The 18,601-nt window shown below is 32.8% G+C and overlaps 2 protein-coding genes and 1 non-coding gene across 3 annotated transcripts; 1 reads left to right on the top strand and 2 right to left on the bottom strand.

Moving 5' to 3' along the window:
- Positions 1-594: 594 nt before the first annotated feature.
- On the bottom strand, positions 595-790 carry LOC140831224 (U2 spliceosomal RNA). The gene has a single exon (XR_012117804.1). It is a non-coding gene; the product is annotated as a U2 spliceosomal RNA (small nuclear RNA).
- A 6,142-nt stretch (positions 791-6,932) lies between these two features.
- LOC140830650 (transcription factor MYB1R1-like) lies at positions 6,933-9,033 on the top strand. The gene is made up of 3 exons (XM_073194066.1): positions 6,933-7,354; positions 7,657-7,865; positions 8,500-9,033. Exons 1-3 carry the CDS (start codon positions 7,096-7,098, stop codon positions 8,956-8,958), a joined length of 927 nt encoding a protein of 308 aa, XP_073050167.1. The 5' UTR covers positions 6,933-7,095; the 3' UTR covers positions 8,959-9,033.
- A 1,002-nt stretch (positions 9,034-10,035) lies between these two features.
- On the bottom strand, positions 10,036-14,193 carry LOC140830649 (serine/threonine-protein phosphatase PP2A-2 catalytic subunit-like). The gene is made up of 6 exons (XM_073194065.1): positions 13,570-14,193; positions 12,226-12,340; positions 11,111-11,219; positions 10,955-11,032; positions 10,562-10,753; positions 10,036-10,424 (listed from the first exon to the last, which is right to left on the bottom strand). Exons 1-6 carry the CDS (start codon positions 13,820-13,822, stop codon positions 10,251-10,253), a joined length of 921 nt encoding a protein of 306 aa, XP_073050166.1. The 5' UTR covers positions 13,823-14,193; the 3' UTR covers positions 10,036-10,250.
- Between the last annotated feature and the right edge of the window lie 4,408 nt (positions 14,194-18,601).

The following is an 18,601-nucleotide window of genomic DNA, read 5'->3' as shown; positions in this document are numbered from 1 at the left end:
CTCTCATGCAGTTACTATCATATAAGTAATATATATTTGTGTGTTCCTAAAAATAAAAAATGTATGCATAATAAATTTGTAAAAATTATCTAGTCCCCATTTTTATCTGATTTTTTTAATTGAGTCCTTCGTTTCACAATTGTTCCAATTTAGTCATTCATTTTACGTAATTTTTATCGATTTACTTACTCTCCCCATTAACTGTACATGATCCAATGATAATTACCTGTCTAGTCCTCCATTTTATCGTATTTTCCAAGTATCTTACATCTTTTTCTGGTTTAATTCCTTCCGTTAATTAGATTTGCTTTTAAAAGAAAACCCAGTTTGGCCCATAAAGATCGATGGAAAAAAATCGCAATTTTCCATTATATCTTCATACTATATAGATCTTGGCGTGTGTTTGTCGCCAAAATAAGCATCCGAATTGATTTAATTATAAATCTTTTTATATGTCCTGTGAATGAAATCTTTATTTGAAATTGTATTTAATCGGTAATTTATGGAAAACGCAATTTAATCGGGCATTTCATCCATTAAGAATCAACGTTTTAAATATTAATTGATTTTGGACCATAATTTATACTTGGATTGGTGGGGTATGCCAGGCCCATGCAATAGTGCAACGCTTGGGCGACACTCGAAGACCCAGGCAGCAAGCTACCTTTATGGGCCTTCCCCCTACAAAAATAAATTTAATATCGTGTGGGCCATTGGCCCACGTATCAGATATTAAACTGATAAGAACAGATACTACACTTGATCTTAGCCAAAAGGCCGAGAAAGGTATGAGGTTAAAAGGAAGTGAGCCCGTCCTTTTATATCCCTTTTAGTCCGTCAAACTATATAAAAATACAATGTGGGACAAACACAATAATTTGATATAAGCTGAGTAGTAATCACAAATCAAGAGCTCGGGAAAATTAATGATAAGTTTCATTATATATCGTATTTAATAAATTATTTTAAAAAAATTCGAAAATGGGGTATCAGTAATTTATACACAAATATAGGGATAAATAAATTTAAATATAATATTTCTGGTAATAGTCTTTTGTGAGACGGTGTTACAGATCTTTATTTAGGAGACGCATTAACACTGTCCATATTTACAATAAAATGTAATATTTTTACATAAAAATTAATATTTTTTCATTAGTAACTCAAATAGAATATACCAAATAGAACTGAATCGAGAAAATATGGAGAGGGATTAAATAGATAATTATACCAAAAAAATTTTTAGACAAAATTATACAAATTCTATTCATATTGAGTTGTGTCATGTATGTGTAAAGTACAATCATGATTCACGAACACGAGAACACAAAATTATGGTCATATATCTTTTTTTTAAAAAAAAATATTGGTAAAAGGAGAAGGGTTATTGGATTTGGATCGTCAATTTTAAAATATTTGAATGTTTACCAGATATTTTTTTTAGAAAAGCATAAATATTATTTAGTTTTCAATTGTGCTGAATTTATTTTAAATAACTTATAAGTTCTTACATCGTATAAATTGTTAGGGTCTAACTAAAAAATAAGTTCTTGAGATAATTAAATAAAAATTAGACTTTAGGGTTTAAAATTGTCGATATGTTAGTATTACGAGATCGTAATATATATATATATATATATATATATATATATATATATATATATATATATATATATAATATGATATGATACTACGAAGATAACATAATAAATAAGTTACTTTTAGCACATTTTATAGGAAAAATAAATTTAAAATATTAAAAGATGATTACTTTAGTTTTCATGTTTTTTTAATCACACACTCTTCCGAAACTTATAAACTCTTTGTTTTATATATCTTATGTATTCTAGAGTGAATTTCATGTGAGATCGTCACACGGATCATAATCTGTGAGACGAGTCAATCCTACCCATATTCACAATAAAAAGTAATACTTTTTCATGTGTGACTCAAATAAGAGACTCGTTTCACAAATACGACCCGTGAGACCGTCTCACACAAGTTTTTGCTTATTCTAACATGTAATTTCTTCTAATTCTGTGCGTATTTTTTTTTTTAATGCATTGTTTGTTCTCTGAGCCCGAGTGCATGTGATTGAATGTTGGGCCTTTTCAAGACCTGTTAATTGGGCTTAATGCTGTCTAATTTTAAGAATTTTATGGGCCTGTAAAGATCAGAGGCGACAAGCTAAGGGGATGTGCTACTTCTCAAGAACATGTGGTGACCTGTGAAGTTCAAAGTTTACGGGACTTCTGAAATATAAAAAAGTATTATCCGAAAATATATATATGTCGGACAATTAAATTAAAGTTAAAATTTGAATCAAAATCATGGCAAATGAACGTGGGAGTGTTTTTTGGCTCTCCACATTCTTGAGTTAGTTGTGATTAATGTTTATGGAAGTGTCTTTGGAGTTTATACATTCTTGAGTTAATTGGAGACTTTCGGTTTTTGAGTTAATTAATTTTGCATGATTTTTGGTGTGCACTTTAGAGCTTATAAATAGTAGGGGTGTCAAAATCCGACACGACCCACTAACCCGACACGGTTCAACCCGAAAAAAATCAGGTTTGGGTTTAGGGTTTTCGAGTTTTGGTCAGATCGGATTGGACCCGATAGCTGACCCGGAAAAAAAAAATCGGGTTGGGTTGGATTCAGGTCAACCCGAAAATTTTAAATTTTTTAAAAAAATATAGTTAATAAATACTGCCTACATTTTTAGATATTGCATGTCTGAAAAAATATTTATTTTATTATACCATAAATTTCCATACTTTAATATTTATTTTGAATATTTTTTATTTTTTAAACAATTGTTTATTTGATTTAGTAAATATATTTTATTTTTCTACAATTAGATTTTAAAATTTAAATCATATATATTAGGTAGATTTTATTATTATGTTTTTGAATTAAAATATTGGTATTTCTTTTTTGAATTTTATTTTAAAAAAATTTATTAAAAAATTCAAAATCAGGTGGATCGGGTTGCTTCGGGTTCAAGTTTAGGCTCGGGTTAAGAGTTTTCGGGTTGGCTCGAGTTCGAGTTGGGTTCGGGTTGTGAAATTTTTGAATAGTAATATTGCTCAATCCGACCCAACTCGTCCGAATTGACAACCCTAATAAATAATATGTCTATTTCCTCAATCCATATATAAAAATATATTTTTTTTACAAACACACTCAAGCATTCTCTTACATTTCATATTATTAACTTTTCATTTGGCATCCGTTAAGTTTTGATGATTATGTGTAGGTACATTTTTAGTTCGCTGATGTCGTATCCTGGATACAACAATTATCTGTTATGATCCTCGAAGCACATTTGGATAGGACAAATATATTTTAAGGATATTTCATTAAATTATCATTTTAATTTTCAATTTTTTCCAAAATTTGTAAAATTAATTCATGTTGTAAGTATATGATTTATAATTAATTTATTTAATTTATATTTCAAGTAATTATTCAAACAATCATAGTTACTATATACAAGTTAAATTAATAATACAATTTTGTAGACTACTGTACATATATTCTCGATACTTATTTTCTAGAAATTGAACAGAAAATGAATATAATTGCTAAAAATCATATCAACATAGACTGTTAGGCTACGTTTGGTAAGATTTTTAAGTGTAGGATAATTTAGAATTTTTTGATGAACAGACGAAATTGTCCTTCCCCCTCGCGACGGCGACAATGGCCGGCGGCGGTCGGAAATGGTCTGCCGGAAAAGATCGGTGGGTGAGACGGTCGGAGACGGCTGCCGGAAATTACCGACGGATTCTGAAAAAACCGTCGCTAATAGCGACGGTTTTCCTGAGAAACTGTCGCCGATCTTGTTTTGAATTATTTTAATTACTAAAAATTTGACATTTTGCGACGGTTTATAACAAAACCGTCGCTAGTTGCGACGGATTTTTTGCAGACCGTCGCTAACCGGCTGTCGGCCGGTGTTCGGCCGGCAATCGGCTGTTCGTCGCCGGTCTGCCGGTGCTCGGCCGCGGTCGGCGGTCCGTCGGTGGTCGGCCGGCGGCGGTCGGTGGCGGGAAGTAGTGGTGAGTTTGAATTTAGGAGAAGGGTAAATTGAAAAAATATGAGGTATTAAGAGTGAGATAAATAATCCTAGGGGGTGAGGAGGTATTATTTTAACCTACCTAATATAACCTAATCATTCATAGGAGAGATTGAGTTGGTTAAATAATCACGCGAACCAAACAGCTGACTAGGTAGGATAAAATAATCAATACAGGCTAATCACCCGAACCAAACGCAACCTTAAAGTTTACTTAATATACAATCAAAGAGTAACAACGGTGATTTATCCTTCTTAAAAAAAGAAAACTAAGTGTACAATACATTCGCGCGCGCGCGCAAACACACACACACACACATATATATATATATATATATATATATACATAAATATATATATATTTTAATTTTTTAAAAAAGGTGATGAACAAACAAACTTCAAGAAACACGTGACCCTCGCAAAGCGACTTGTTATACTTACCATTTAAGCAATTTTAAACAAGATGGGCTCCTTTCATTAGATTAATTATGTAGGAAATGGTTTAAATTTTTTTTTTTGATGAATTTTTATGTAAACTGCTTAGTTCAACTAGTTAGTTGTTCAAGATGCATTAAATTCTCTATATATCTTGGCATTGACTCAAGATATTATATTCCATAACCATGTGTTATTTTTATATAATTCTATTTATATAATGTTTAATATTTAATAAAAATTTCTATTACCACAAATTCACTAAAAAACGAAACTATCTCAATCTTATTTAAATTTATATGGATCACTCCCAAAACAATATATATATATATATATATAAATTATAATAAATTTCAGAATAATTAAAGTCATTGGTAAGCACGAATTCTAAAGAGATTTATTTCGTCGTATTTGTATTTATCTTGTGTTTTGATTCCGAGCTTTGTATTTAAGTCGTCTTATTTGTATTGTCTTTAGATTTAACTGAAATTTGGAGAAAACTTGAAAATAGAAAAGAAAGTCAAACAATGCAATTCCACATTAGAAATTATCTGAGAAATGAGGAAACATCATACGAAAACGGCAAAGAAAATTCTTGACAATGAAGGTGCAGAATCTGTGCAAGGTCTGGAATAACATCTAGCCAAGCAAAGACCGGCACGAACCCTGGACATGCCTTAGACCATCATTCGTGCACTTTATGTGCAAGAAATTTTATGTCTTAGACTCCCTCCAATTTATTATAACTTAGTTCGTTTGCTATTTTTATTTAACCGAATTTCTCGATGAATTATCATATTTGAATACATATTATAAATTCTTATAAATAGTCATATCTAAAATTTTAATAAATAGGTCTCTTATGAGACGATCTCACAAATCTTTATCTGTGAGACGGGTCAACTATACCATATTCACAATAAAAAAGTAATATTTTTCATAGATTATCCAAATAAGATATCTGTCTCACAAAATACAATCCGTGAAACCGTCTCATACAAGTTTGTATCAACATTTCAATATACATGCACGAGATGCGTGCATAGGAGTTGGATATCAATGTCAATTATCAGAGAAGATTTATACAACTACATTTCTTTGTAAATTTTCCCCCTCCTTTGAGATAAAAAATATTTTTTTTTAAAAAAAATAAACCTCTAAAAATACCCAAAAGAAATCAAAATAGTTTTTAAAGTTAAAAAGAAGCGAGAAGAAGAATGAATGGGAGAGTGGGGTCATAATACCTATTATCCTCACACATCCCACCCACCATTAATGGTCAATAAACAAAGCAATAGATTCAAAATGTCACATTGCAAAGAATATGCCATTTCGATGATGGAGAACCTCCTTTCTTCTCCACTAATCTTTTCTTTCTTTATTTTATTTTATTTTATTTTAAAAAAGTACACACATCCCATTATTATTATTATTTTATTTTTTATTTTTTTTGAGTAAAATGTCAAAATCACATCCATAATGCCAATATCCAATTCTTGATTTATACTCCAGTACTGGGACTACTTTTTTTAAATCAAGTTAAGGTTTCACAAAAAAAATCTCTTATGTTTTGGTTAATTCTGCATAGTTCAAATAAAATAAATTGATGAAATTCAGAAGCACGAAAATATGTGTAATAGATTTATATAATTAATCTATATAATTTTTTTCCTCGAACTTTCGAAACAAATTCACTCCAATGCGTAATTTCTTAGAAACTTGTATTCTAATTTTTAATATATGCAAGTTAAGTGACTTTTCACTCAAATTTCTATGAATAAATGTATTATACATGAACATTTTGCACTTGTAGTTACGTACTCAGCTCCCTACCCCAGATGAAATTTTCTGTAAATTTGAGATGGTATTATATATCTATGTTATTATATTATATATAATGTATGAAATAAATTCACAAAATAACCATATGATAAAAAGTTCAATAATCATTTCTGTTAGGAGAACAATCGAAACATAGTGTCAGAGCTATTATACGATTTAAAATTTTCAAGTAACATATTCACCATCGACTATCACTTTTGATAACATGCCAGATGCTCGCTATACATGACATACTGTTAAAAATCTCACATCGGCTGTATTAAGTTTTTTAGAATTGTATATATTGATTTGAACAATAATATGTATTTGAGCTAGTTTTGGAGTTGAGTTAGGTTTAAATCTTAATTTTAACATATATTGGAGCTAGACTTAACTTTGAGTGAGTCTCATGTGAGACCGTCTCAATCCGTGAGATGGATCAACCCTACTCATATTCACAATAAAAAGTAATACTCTAATACGACCCGTAAAACCGTCTCACACAAATTTTTGCCATTAACTTTTATTGTGTGGTCGGCCATTATTTTATTTCTAACAGAAGTCCATAATACAACACATGAATATTTCCCAATCATTTACCAAATTGTTTTGACAAAATAACAAAATTTTATTGGACACTAAACCAAAGAACAGAACCCTCGGCCATACGTAAATAAACTAAAGCTGCTTCTCACTTCTCACTTCCCATAACTTCTCCTTTTATTAATTCCTTGCCACAAAAGCTTAGTCTGTTCGCAGCAATGGCATCCCAGTCAGTGGGGAACGATGACCAAAACTCAAGAACATGTTCAGAGGTCAGTGGCTGCGCAGCCACCGGCGGCGGCGGCAAAGGGTTCATGCTATTCGGCGTAAGAGTGGTGGAAGGATCGTTTATAAGGAAGAGCGCGAGCACCAATAACTTAGCTCAATATGAGCAGGGGCAGGACTCCAATATTAATGATGTTGCCGGCGGCTATGTCTCCGACGATGTCGTCCAACGGAGCCGTCACCGCAAGAGAGGCAAGTCGATCTTAATATCTTATCACGTTAACTCCCCGATCATGTTTGTCGATCTTTTCGATTTTATCATTGTAGAATTCTCGAGTTCAACTTAAAAGTGGAGATATAGGCTCATTTAATTTCGTGTTGATATATTTTGTCGAATGAAGGAAATTTGTTTAAAAACACCGTTCCATGCTTTCAGCTCTCAGATACAAATCCGTCCGTCGATATTTGATATTTAATTTCTTGCAAATATGAGATAATATTTCAACAACTTAGTGATCGTTGAATTAGATTATCTTGGTTCATTCCAAAAATAGGTGTGGCTTGGAGCGAGGAAGAACACAAGCTATTCCTACTAGGGCTGCAGAAAGTAGGGAAAGGAGATTGGAGAGGAATTTCAAGAAACTTTGTGAAGACACGAACGCCTACACAGGTTGCCAGCCACGCACAAAAATACTTCCTCCGCCGGAACAGCCAAAACAGGCGCCGCCGGAGATCAAGTCTCTTTGACATCACCACCGACGCGGTATGACGTCAATTCTATTCTATTTATTGATTATTTTTTTCTTACCAAGTGGGTATTAATTAAGGTATAGGTTGCTTCACTTCAAATTTTTTAAATGTTTTTCATATGTTCCATTAGAAGAATCGCCACCTACTGAAATTCACATCGATTTGATTACAAATATTGCATAAAAAAGTGTTTATCCTAAATCACGTTTTTAGTTCAACCATCTATTCATCTTTGAGTAGGTCTCTTGTGAGACAGTCTCACGAATTTTTATCTGTGTGATGGGTCAACACGACTGATATTCACAATAAAAAGTAATAATCTTGGTATAAAAAGTAATAATTTTTTATGGATGACCCAAATAAGAGATCTGTCTTTTTATGATCCGTGAGACTGTCTGACACAAGTTTTTGTCTTGATTTTTATGTTCAAACTCGAGTCGGTGTGTATTATATTATTCAACAACATGCCTCCCAAAAAATTGATAATCTCAATGCTAATTAATGGTTTGTGGTTCGCAGCACGTGATTAAAATTTAAAGTTGGTAGACCCCTAAATAGAAAGCCAATAAATAATAATGTATAGTCCTAATGTCCAATTAAATTCGATTTTTAATGTTTCCTTTCTTTACTTGTCGTTTTTCTAACAGGTTTTGGGTTCAACGATTGAAGACCAAATTCATCTTGAAACCCCACCAATTATGCCCCAAGAAAATGTAACCAAAAAACTTGAAAAATTCCCAGTTTCTCCCTCTTTCCCATTGTCCATAAAACCTTTGATTGTACCAATTGAAAGAAGTTCGATTGAGAATATGTCTTTGCTACAGCTCAACAATTCACCAAGACCCATCATGCCCATTCCCATTTTACCCCTCCCCCCATCTTCAAAAATGGCAAAACTAGACCTAAATAAATCCACCACCCCTGATCAGTACCCTCCTCCTTCGTCACTTAATTTATCGACTACCCCGGCACGATTATCCAACAAACAATCTCCGCCACAGCCACAGCCACCGCCGGCCCAACCTGGACGACATGCTGCGGCTTTCGAAGCAATGCCAGCAAGCTTTAATGGAAGTGGTGGGGATAGCATCATCAGTGTTGCTTGATGATGGGGAATGATTATCGGTAATATTGATAGTGATGTTTGTGTTGTAAAGTTTGACGAATAATGTTTTTTTTTTTTTAAAAAAAGCTTAAAGTTGGATTAGTTAGGTTTATAAATCTTTAGATATGACATTATTTACTAGATGAATGGGTGCATTAATCTATTTTATCCTATGCAAGGTCATGTTTCGTCTATTGTTTTTTAAAAAAGTAGCTAGCTAGACAACGATGTGTACGTATTTATTATATGTTTTAATTAAATGTGTTCTTAAGAAAGCATATTATTCATCTTTAATTTATGTGATAACAGATCTTTATTCATCTTTTCTTGAATGCCAAAAGAAAATGAAATCTGAGAATTACAGGAAATTAAACTGAAACATTTGGAAATAGACTTATTTGTGCACATCAAAGAACACATGGAATTTAACGAACTAAAGCTAATTAATTAAGAAATTGAAATAAGTTTTCCAGGAAAATGAAAAGCTAAAGCTAAACTATCTACTCAAAAACAAGAAAGCCATGTTATCTGACAGAATTTGGTTAATCGAATTTTAGATGTTGCCGTGCCTTAATTCTTTGCTCTAATCGATTTCAGGCCTCTAAGACGGACCAGTAGATTTAATACGTCTCTCCACCAACCTCTCAAATCATCCACTGCCACGATTGTTTTTTTTTGGGTTTGTAAATAGATTGTGATTTGCCAGGATTGGATCAATAATCCTAGACAAATTTAAAATTTATAAATATTCATTTGTGAAAATAATATTATGTAATTGGTGGCATTGCGTATGGCTAAGAATTTGTGGAAGGAATGCCATAAATGTACACGATCCTGACTCCAATTCACTGGCTCTTAATTTGTTCTTTGGTAAGAAGAAAGAAGGATCAGTATTCACATAAAGTTTATTACATCCAAGAAAACTTGAAACCGAGAGTGAGAGATTATTTGACTTTATGAATTAAAACATATAATTTTTTTTGTATATTAAAAAACCCAATCATAGGACACCTGGTGCTCAACGAATAAAAATTGAGATTTTAAAAAATCAAACAGAACCTGGAAAGGGGGAAAACTGTTTCCTACGAACAACCTTGTAAATTACAAAAGACAATATACCATGTTATCGTTACGTTCTCCTCTTGGGGAAAAAATATACAAGACAAGGGCAGTGCCTTAGTCTGTCTGACTCTCCGGAAATTATGTTGACAACAGTCCTCAAATAACAACACTCTCTTCTATCTTAACAAACTGTAAGCATGTACGAGAAATAGGAATCCGAGATTCCTTAGTTCACAAAAAATAATCTGGAGTCTTACGTGTGGTGTCAGGCTCGATCTGTCGAGGAGCTGGATCGAACTGAAGGAAATTTTGCTCCATGTTTTCCCCGATTTCAAGAATCGCAGCCATGTTTCCACACCGGTAACAATAGTTTGGGGCGCTGAAGACAGTCACGACATTCTTTTCCTGGAAATCCAAGTGTTAAAATATAAGGCTATCATTTGTCCACCTCCTATGAGTTCGAGTTTTTGAGATAACAGGTTAATGACAAAATAACCAAGGATAAGTCCATGATGGATCATTCGTTAAAATTACATGCTCACCTGACACCAATTAAAACCCTCCATAACAAGCTGGTGGGCTCTTGAAATTAGAGTGAGTCCATTGGTATGGTTGAACTGAGAGGCTATATCCTGTCCAAAGGTGTAACCAGCACCACGTGGTGAGATACCCCATCCACAACGATCATCCGGATCAGACCACAAGAGATCGCACATTGGTCCTTCATGTGGAACCTATTAAAATTTGGGAACCAAAAAAAATTAATTGAAGAAAAATGGTTTTGAAAACAAAGCTTCAAGATGTTGAATAATTTTTCCCTCCCCAGTAGAGGAAGAAAAGTCACAAAATATTGAGAATACACTTTAAGAAAATAGGTGAGATGCCTGATAAAATATTGCAGTGAAAATGGTCTAGCAATATGAAATTTATCGCACCTCTTGTATACGGTCCAAAGATCGAATATTGTCTAGAGTATCAAGAGATGGTGAAAGACCCCCATGTAAGCAGAAGACCTACAAGTAAACAAGGCATTAGACATAGAAACAAAGATATCATTAAAGCAGAAGCATATGTCAATTTGGCATACAAACCTGGCTCTCAATAAGCGCTGTCAGGGGAAGGTAATCAAAAAGATCGGTGAAATACTTCCACACATTGGCATTGCCATACTTTCTCAAGCATTCATCATAGAACCCATACCTGGTTGTCACAAGGTACTGCCATTACTATGGAGATAGTCGTGGAATAGAAAATCAAGGAATCTCATATCAAGTCTTATTTGGTTTTATCCTAGTTTTGTTTTCAACATTCATAACATAGTATTTCACAATGCAAATGTCTGTTTTCATCTTAAAATTAAGCCTATAACATCAGGAGTTAATATAAACAGCAATAAGGACCACAGAATCTACATGCAATCAGGTGAACTGAATGTCGTTACAAATTAAAATGTACATCTGAACTAGTTAACAAAATTGTCTAATATGATGCTATATTAGCTACCAGAGTATCATATCTGATTTAATTAAAAGTTAAAAGTTAGCTACCAGAATATCATATCTGATTTAATTAAAACTTAAAAGTTGAGTTCAGCAGGGTTATCATCAATAAAGAGATCATCAATGGTGGAATCTTAGAAAACTACCAACTAGCATATTGCATCATATAGCTGAGCGATACAAGACACAAAAAAGTTGCAAATGAATAAATACAGAGATCCAACAAAGAGAGTAGAGTTGCTTTGATGATGCCTTGTATGACATGCATTTCTAAATATTTAGAACACATTTATCAGCCAGGACATAAAATAGAAATAACAAAGAGAAGTAGTTAATATTAACTTGATTCCCTTGTACTTAATATTATTTATTTTTTTATAGGATGGGTGTCCACAGAGCGCTGAAGCCTGAAATCAACCATGTTATAATTTTTTATGTGCTCTATGAAATATGGCACCATGGCAAAACCAAAAAGGTATGCCGCCAATTTGCAAATGCAATATCATTCATAAAACACAAACAAGTCTCCACTAATTTTCATGCATAAAATCTCTTCCATTGTATGAAAAAAACATTAGCACACTAATGAATTTAACAACCTTTCTGATATGCTGAGGATATCATGCGTACTTTATATTCAGAGATATATGAAGTGATCCAACACAACATTACCAGAACTCTAATAGCCTTACAAGGAAAAATCTTACACTTGAGTGATTTGCCGACTTTCATGATTTCCTCTAAGAATTGTAATTCTGTCTCTATGACGAACTTTCAGAGCCACTAAAAGTGTGACCGTCTCCACTGAGTAGTACCCACGATCTGCGTAAAATGAATGATTGTCAATGGAATGTAGTGATGCTCATTACAAATCAACAAAAATCGAAAAACACAAAATATGTATAGAACCACATGAAACATATAATAGGTAGAGATTAGTCTGACATAAAGATCAGGGGGAAAAGTATAAAAGCTTTATCAGTAAATTTTAGTATGATCAAGATATCTTTTATGGAGTAAGCTATTGAGCATAATCTAAGTATATGAGACTAAATTCAACCACGTGTTTCATTAAGTGACTACAACAAGAACCAAAAGCAAACAGAAACCCTCATTCCCTTGTGAGTTGTGTGCATGCAAACTCCAGCATTGTCTTTACCGGTTAGCAGGAGAGCGGACATTTCAATATATATCTTTGAGATGTGGAATGCAATTGCGATCAAAGTTGCATGACCATTTTATCAGTAGTGTACTAGATAAAACAACAGGCCCAAACAAACATTATCCAGGAGTAAACAAGATCGGATGGAAAATAAATAAACATTATCGCAGGGCTTACGCCACTATTTCCTCAATCATAGATCCATTTTCAATCTCATTTCTCGCTTTGTGACCTCATCCACACTGACACAACTAAGCATTCTAAAGCCACCTGTCATCCCAGAATCCCATATCACAACATACCCAAATCAAAATGTTGCCATGTTCAATAAACATCTCAAACAAACATATGCCCCCAGTTGGACATTTTGTGTCAAGTACAAAAATCACTGGATAAGCATGCCATAAAGATAAATAATTTTGTATTCAGCTAACCGGCGGTGAAGAAATCTCAATAGAAAACCTCCCAGTTAGAGACAAACCGAACAAATAGCAAAGTTATCATCTGGATTAGATTTATTGTCTATCAGTCTATGTCTAACAAGATAATTGATTCGCAAATAAGGAATCAATCCATCAAAAGAATCTACCTTTGGAAACAGAGCTACGGACCAACCTATTGCATCTATGCATCAAACAAGAACTATCATTTCTCTATTTCCGTATCGGACAAGATTAATAATACCAATTACATTAGAAACACCCTTCTTAACTCCATAAACACCCATCACAGATGAATCCACGATCATCCAACTCACTAGCAATCAACAGCTACAAAAACCTCAAAACATTCTGTTCTCATGCCCCTAAGTTCTAACAGATACGGCTAAGCAAACAGCTTTACTAAATTAATTAATTCACTAAAATGAATGGAAATAATAAAACAGTACCAACATAATCCCCCATAAAGAGATAATTCGTATCGGGAGCATTGCCGCCTATCCGAAACAGCTCGATCAGATCGTAAAACTGTCCATGTATGTCGCCGCACACAGTGACAGGACATTTAACCGGCTGCACATTCCATTCCTCCACTAAAATAGCTCGAGCCTGATCGCACAGAATCTTCACCTCCGCCTCCGATAGCGGCTTGCACTCCATCAATTGCTCTATCTGCCTATCCAAATCCCCGTACCCAGGCATTTTCACCAAAATTTCTTCGAAAACACCTCACCTCTGCTACGCCCGTTCAAGTTTTCGCACTTCGATCTGAAAATGGAGTTCGAGATTCGACTTTCAAGCACGTAAAAATACAAATCAATGCTGCCGTTACATCACCTGAGATCTAAGTATGAGCAAAAATCGGTTCACCATTTTCGCCATGATTCTCGATGATTAAAAGATTTCGCAACCCTTTCAACACTATCTATATCCAATCATAACGAGGAAAATTTCAAGATTTGCGTCGGATTATTCACAAAACAGATGCAACAGAGACAGATCTATATATGTAAGTATAGATCGGATTAGAAACTTTGAACAAATTGGAAATGGTGGAATGCGAAATGAAATTCAAATGTACGTCAAATGGAGGATGAGTGGGCCGTACATTATATTTATTATTTATATTATAAAAATTTCTCGCCCCGGTGGCTCCGCCGGGTCAAAGAAACGAAGATGCGTGACACGTGGCGAGCTGTTGAGCACCGAAGGCATTTACCTACACCTACCGCGTAAGATAGCTTCAGCCCTTGTGAGATAGAATGGACCCTTTTTCATGGCTGGTTTAGCCCAATAGTTCTAGTGGGGTCCACTGGTTGAAAGTATTTTCAAATCCTCTCCAAAAGAGGAAAAAAAATCGGGAAATTTGGCTTCAGTCCCCAGCCACCTTTTTTCTTTGTTTTCAGTCCCTAAGTACTTTTTTAGTACCACATTTCCACATGAAGTGTACCACATTTCCACATGAAGTGTACCACATTTTGTATGAAATAGTACCACAATTTTGTGGGTAGGGAGTGAATGCAAAGAAATATTATGATTGGGGATTTTTAAATAACTTCCCCAAAAAGAATTCGATTTTTTTAAAAATATTTTCTTGTATACATTTTCAAATTTTTGTTAGAGAAACATATTCTTTTGTTACAGATTTAATATTGTATCAGATCATATTAATTTATTTAATTTTATAAGTGAGAATTTTAAATTTAATTATAGTCGAATGGGTCAAAATTCAATTCAGTAACCGGAATAATTTGAAATTTATGAATATTTAATGTTTTTTTAAAAATACAATGTTTATATGAAATGGGAAAATTGAACATGTATATTTCCCCAAAAAAGGAATGAAAATAGGAGTTGAAATACTTGGAACTTAGACATAATTTCAAACATGGTAATATATATATATATTTATGATTCTTTCAAGAGTGAGTCTCATGTGAGACCGTCTCACAGATCCTAATCTGTGAGATGAGTCAACCCTACCGATATTAACAATGAAAAATAATACTTGTAACATAAAAAATAATACTTTTTTCATGGATGACTCAAATAAAGACTCGTCTCACAAAATATGATCCCTGAAAGCATCTCACACAAGTTTTTGCCTTCTTTTAAAGTTTCTCGTCTCTTTACCCAAAACATGTTAGAAATTTCTATCCAATAACTTTAATCTGAATTCAAATAGATAATTTCAAATACGAATCAAATATATGACGATTTACAAGCTGACTCGTTTTTTTCGATCTATATAATTTCTTGACACGATCAGAAAAATATGAGAGGATGTTAAACAACCAAAAGATTTTCTCACCAAAGAATCTAGTGAAAAAGACTAACCCCTCCAAAGATGCTATGCCCCCAATTCTGTTTTTCTTCTTTTCATGATATGCAAAGCACCTTTAAATGGTGGATTTGCTTTAGTTTAAAAACACACATGCCAACAATACACAACTCATGATTAAAACAAAACATTCCCCATCATCATTAAATAATCATATTATATTATATTATATTAAACTTCTACGTGAAATTATAACAAGTTAATAAAAAAAAAAACTAATCTAATCCTTTTGAGTGGTATAGGTAATAGGATTCAATTAAACTAATAAATCGGTTAGGCTGATTTTCGTTGGAAAAGTTATGTTCTTCGAACGTACGTATCATAAATTTGGACAAATCTTTTGATAGACAATAACAATTGATTAGTTTATTCTCAAAGAATTAATTATTTAGTTTCGTTATCATTTAAAAGAAATTAGTGAAAATTATACAAGCATAGCTAGCATAAATGCATAATGGAACCTCCCTCCTTTAAATTGTCACACCAAATACCAAAGCAATAATTTAAAAAAAAAAAGATTCCTCAACATATATATAATTTTGATATCTTATACACTTATCATGAATATTTAAATGTGCACCGATAATGTGATACTCATCTATGGATGTAATAAAATATAAACTGTACATCCAATATGCAAGTGACATATCATCGGTACTCACACAAATATACATGATAGGTATACAACATATCAAAACTATATATATATATATATATATATATATATATATATATATATATATATGTATATGTATATTCAAGAGATCTCATTAATTAATATCATGCATATACACATCTTTAGTGCTCTCTAATTTGCCAGATCCACGTAGCAATCGTCTCAATGCTTCTATCTAAGCTTGACGACCTGGTGGTTGACGTGAGTTTCCAGATCTTCTGTTTCAAATAAAAAGAAAAAAAAACGTAAAATCTGTCTCTGAAGTCATGTTTTCTTGTACGTATGCAATAAGAATTTGGATTTAGAATATTTCATTGTTCCTAAATTTATATAAGTTTACGAAGCACACATTTAAATGTTGAATATGGGAAATTAAACAAAGGTATATTGTCCCGAAATGGAAAAAACAAGGCCAAATACTTATACTTATTTTTCCAGAAGAAATACATGTCCTTTCTCAATAAATTACCTAACGGGGGTCATATCTTAAAAAAGATTTAGGCAAACCCAACCTCGCTCCAAATTTTCCAGTCTCGAACTATATACAAAACCAGTCTCATTTTCTCGCCGTCGATCAAATCCTCGGCATGTCTATTAGGCCATGCTGTTCGATTATTTCGGTTAATTGGTAAAATTATAAAGTAGAGGGAAAAGGGAATACAAGTAAAAACCACAGACATAAAAAGGTTGAAGCCATCAAAAGAGCCGAAAAGAGATTGAAATGTTTGAATTTAGCTTTAAAAAATCTGCTTAAATACAGATAAAGCTGTATATTACGATGGAATATGGCAAACTCTTTTATGCTTTAATTCTCAACAGGCTTAAGATTCAAGAACTTTAACAACATGAAATGAAAAGAATTCTATATCAAAATAATTGATGAAAACATGATGCAATATTGCACATGCAACGTTTTATTATGTTCATAAAATCACGTATATTTTACAATAAGACAATTATTTTAATTAGTTGGGAAAATTACAATATTGGTCATATATATGATTTTGCTAATTTATGTTTTCAGATTTTCAGTCTCAGTCCGCTATTTTTCTATTTTTGTAATTCTGATCATTTTTCTATTGTGACACTGATGTGGTGTCAATGTGACATTCACGTGTGTATTACCACGTCAACAGTCTCAATGAGAAAAAGGATTAAGTTTAAAAAATTAAACGATACAAGAATAAAACTTTATTTTGACAACATAAAAAACCAAAATTGACACGGTCGTAAATTTGCCTACGATGAATTTAAACGATCAACAGAGATGAAAAATACATGCTGTACCTATTATGAATCGGGTCAGGTCCATTGGGAATCCTTCTTTTGCTCGCGTGGTTGAGATCGAACTTTGACATGGCCCCAACAGGCCCGTTTAACCCAGTGTTCATCTTGCTTCCTCCGTTTTCAGCAGCATCAGTTTTCAAGAACTCAACTCCTACCAATAAAAGTACGCAAAAAAACAACTTAGAAAAATTTCTAATACTACAACTCTTCATTTCTCTATAATCTGTGTCGAAAACTTGCCAAGAAACAGTTCGTATCCGTATCATACGACGGAAAGCTAAAGAATAAAGGAAACTAGAGCTTGGAAGAAAAATGGGATTCGAGCTTAACAAATGACTCTGCAAGAAGGAAGAATAGCTAGCTAGGTTTTGTGGGATTTTGATGGAGTATTGAGCTTTTGGCAGTATCTGTTTTTCTCTTTTACAGCAGGGATAAAAGGTGGAGTTGTGAAAGTATGGTTCCACATATTCATTTTTTAATTTCTTTATTTCATTAGATTGATTATTATTTTTTAAAATATAATTGGTTAGTTTGACTCGATTTTAATTATTTTCTTAAAATGTTTAATTGATTTCGGTAGATTCGATTAGTTAGTGTAGGTGTTTATATCAGTTTTGTCATAAATTAGATTCACTTGGTTTTAAAATAAATTCGGTCGGCTCAGTTTTTAGTTGTAAAATAGTACTTGCTAGAAAATATGAAGCGAACAAGGGAAAAATTGCAATTTTCATTTATGCTGACGACTGTGACAATATATCCGATGTAACGTATACATTCTAATTGAAAAATGACTAAACTTGCAAAACAAACAACAAAATCAATTTCCAAAAATATAAATAAATTGAAAGATAGAAAACTAAGACTTGATTGAGACGAAAAAGTTTTTTTTTTCTTGTGAAAAAAAAATATGGATTAAATATAATAATTAATTTATTTCACTCCACTAATTCTTATTGTGGCTGCAGGTTATTCCTTTTATAAGTTGGGTGATTCTATTTACTTTCACGAAATTAGAGGAGAGTGTAAAAGAATGATAATTAAAAAGATTAATTACGTGACATGGAGAGAACATATCTTGCTTTATCTTCAATGTGACAATGTTCTTTTTTGCTTTGAATTTTGTATATTTTCATGCACTTACGATGCATGCATGCCAACATGACCTAGAACAAACTTA

Source organism: Primulina eburnea, chromosome 4 (genome assembly GCF_022965805.1).
Source record: "Primulina eburnea isolate SZY01 chromosome 4, ASM2296580v1, whole genome shotgun sequence".
In the NCBI taxonomy this organism is placed as follows: Eukaryota; Viridiplantae; Streptophyta; class Magnoliopsida; order Lamiales; family Gesneriaceae; genus Primulina; species Primulina eburnea.
The sequence above is the reverse complement of the archived record's forward strand: the minus strand, read 5'-3'. Positions and strand labels throughout refer to the sequence as shown.

Coding starts and splice junctions, on each gene's coding strand:
- LOC140830650 (XM_073194066.1), top strand. CDS start 7,096: ATGGCATCCCAGTCAGTGGGGAACGATGACCAAAACTCAAGAACATGT. Junction 7,355..7,656: donor GAGCCGTCACCGCAAGAGAG/GCAAGTCGATCT, acceptor TTCCAAAAATAG/GTGTGGCTTGGAGCGAGGAA. Junction 7,866..8,499: donor TTGACATCACCACCGACGCG/GTATGACGTCAA, acceptor TTTTTCTAACAG/GTTTTGGGTTCAACGATTGA.
- LOC140830649 (XM_073194065.1), bottom strand. CDS start 13,822: ATGCCTGGGTACGGGGATTTGGATAGGCAGATAGAGCAATTGATGGAG. Junction 11,220..12,225: donor AGTCGGCAAATCACTCAAGT/GTAAGATTTTTC, acceptor TGTGACAACCAG/GTATGGGTTCTATGATGAAT. Junction 10,754..10,954: donor CTTTGGACCGTATACAAGAG/GTGCGATAAATT, acceptor AAATTTTAATAG/GTTCCACATGAAGGACCAAT.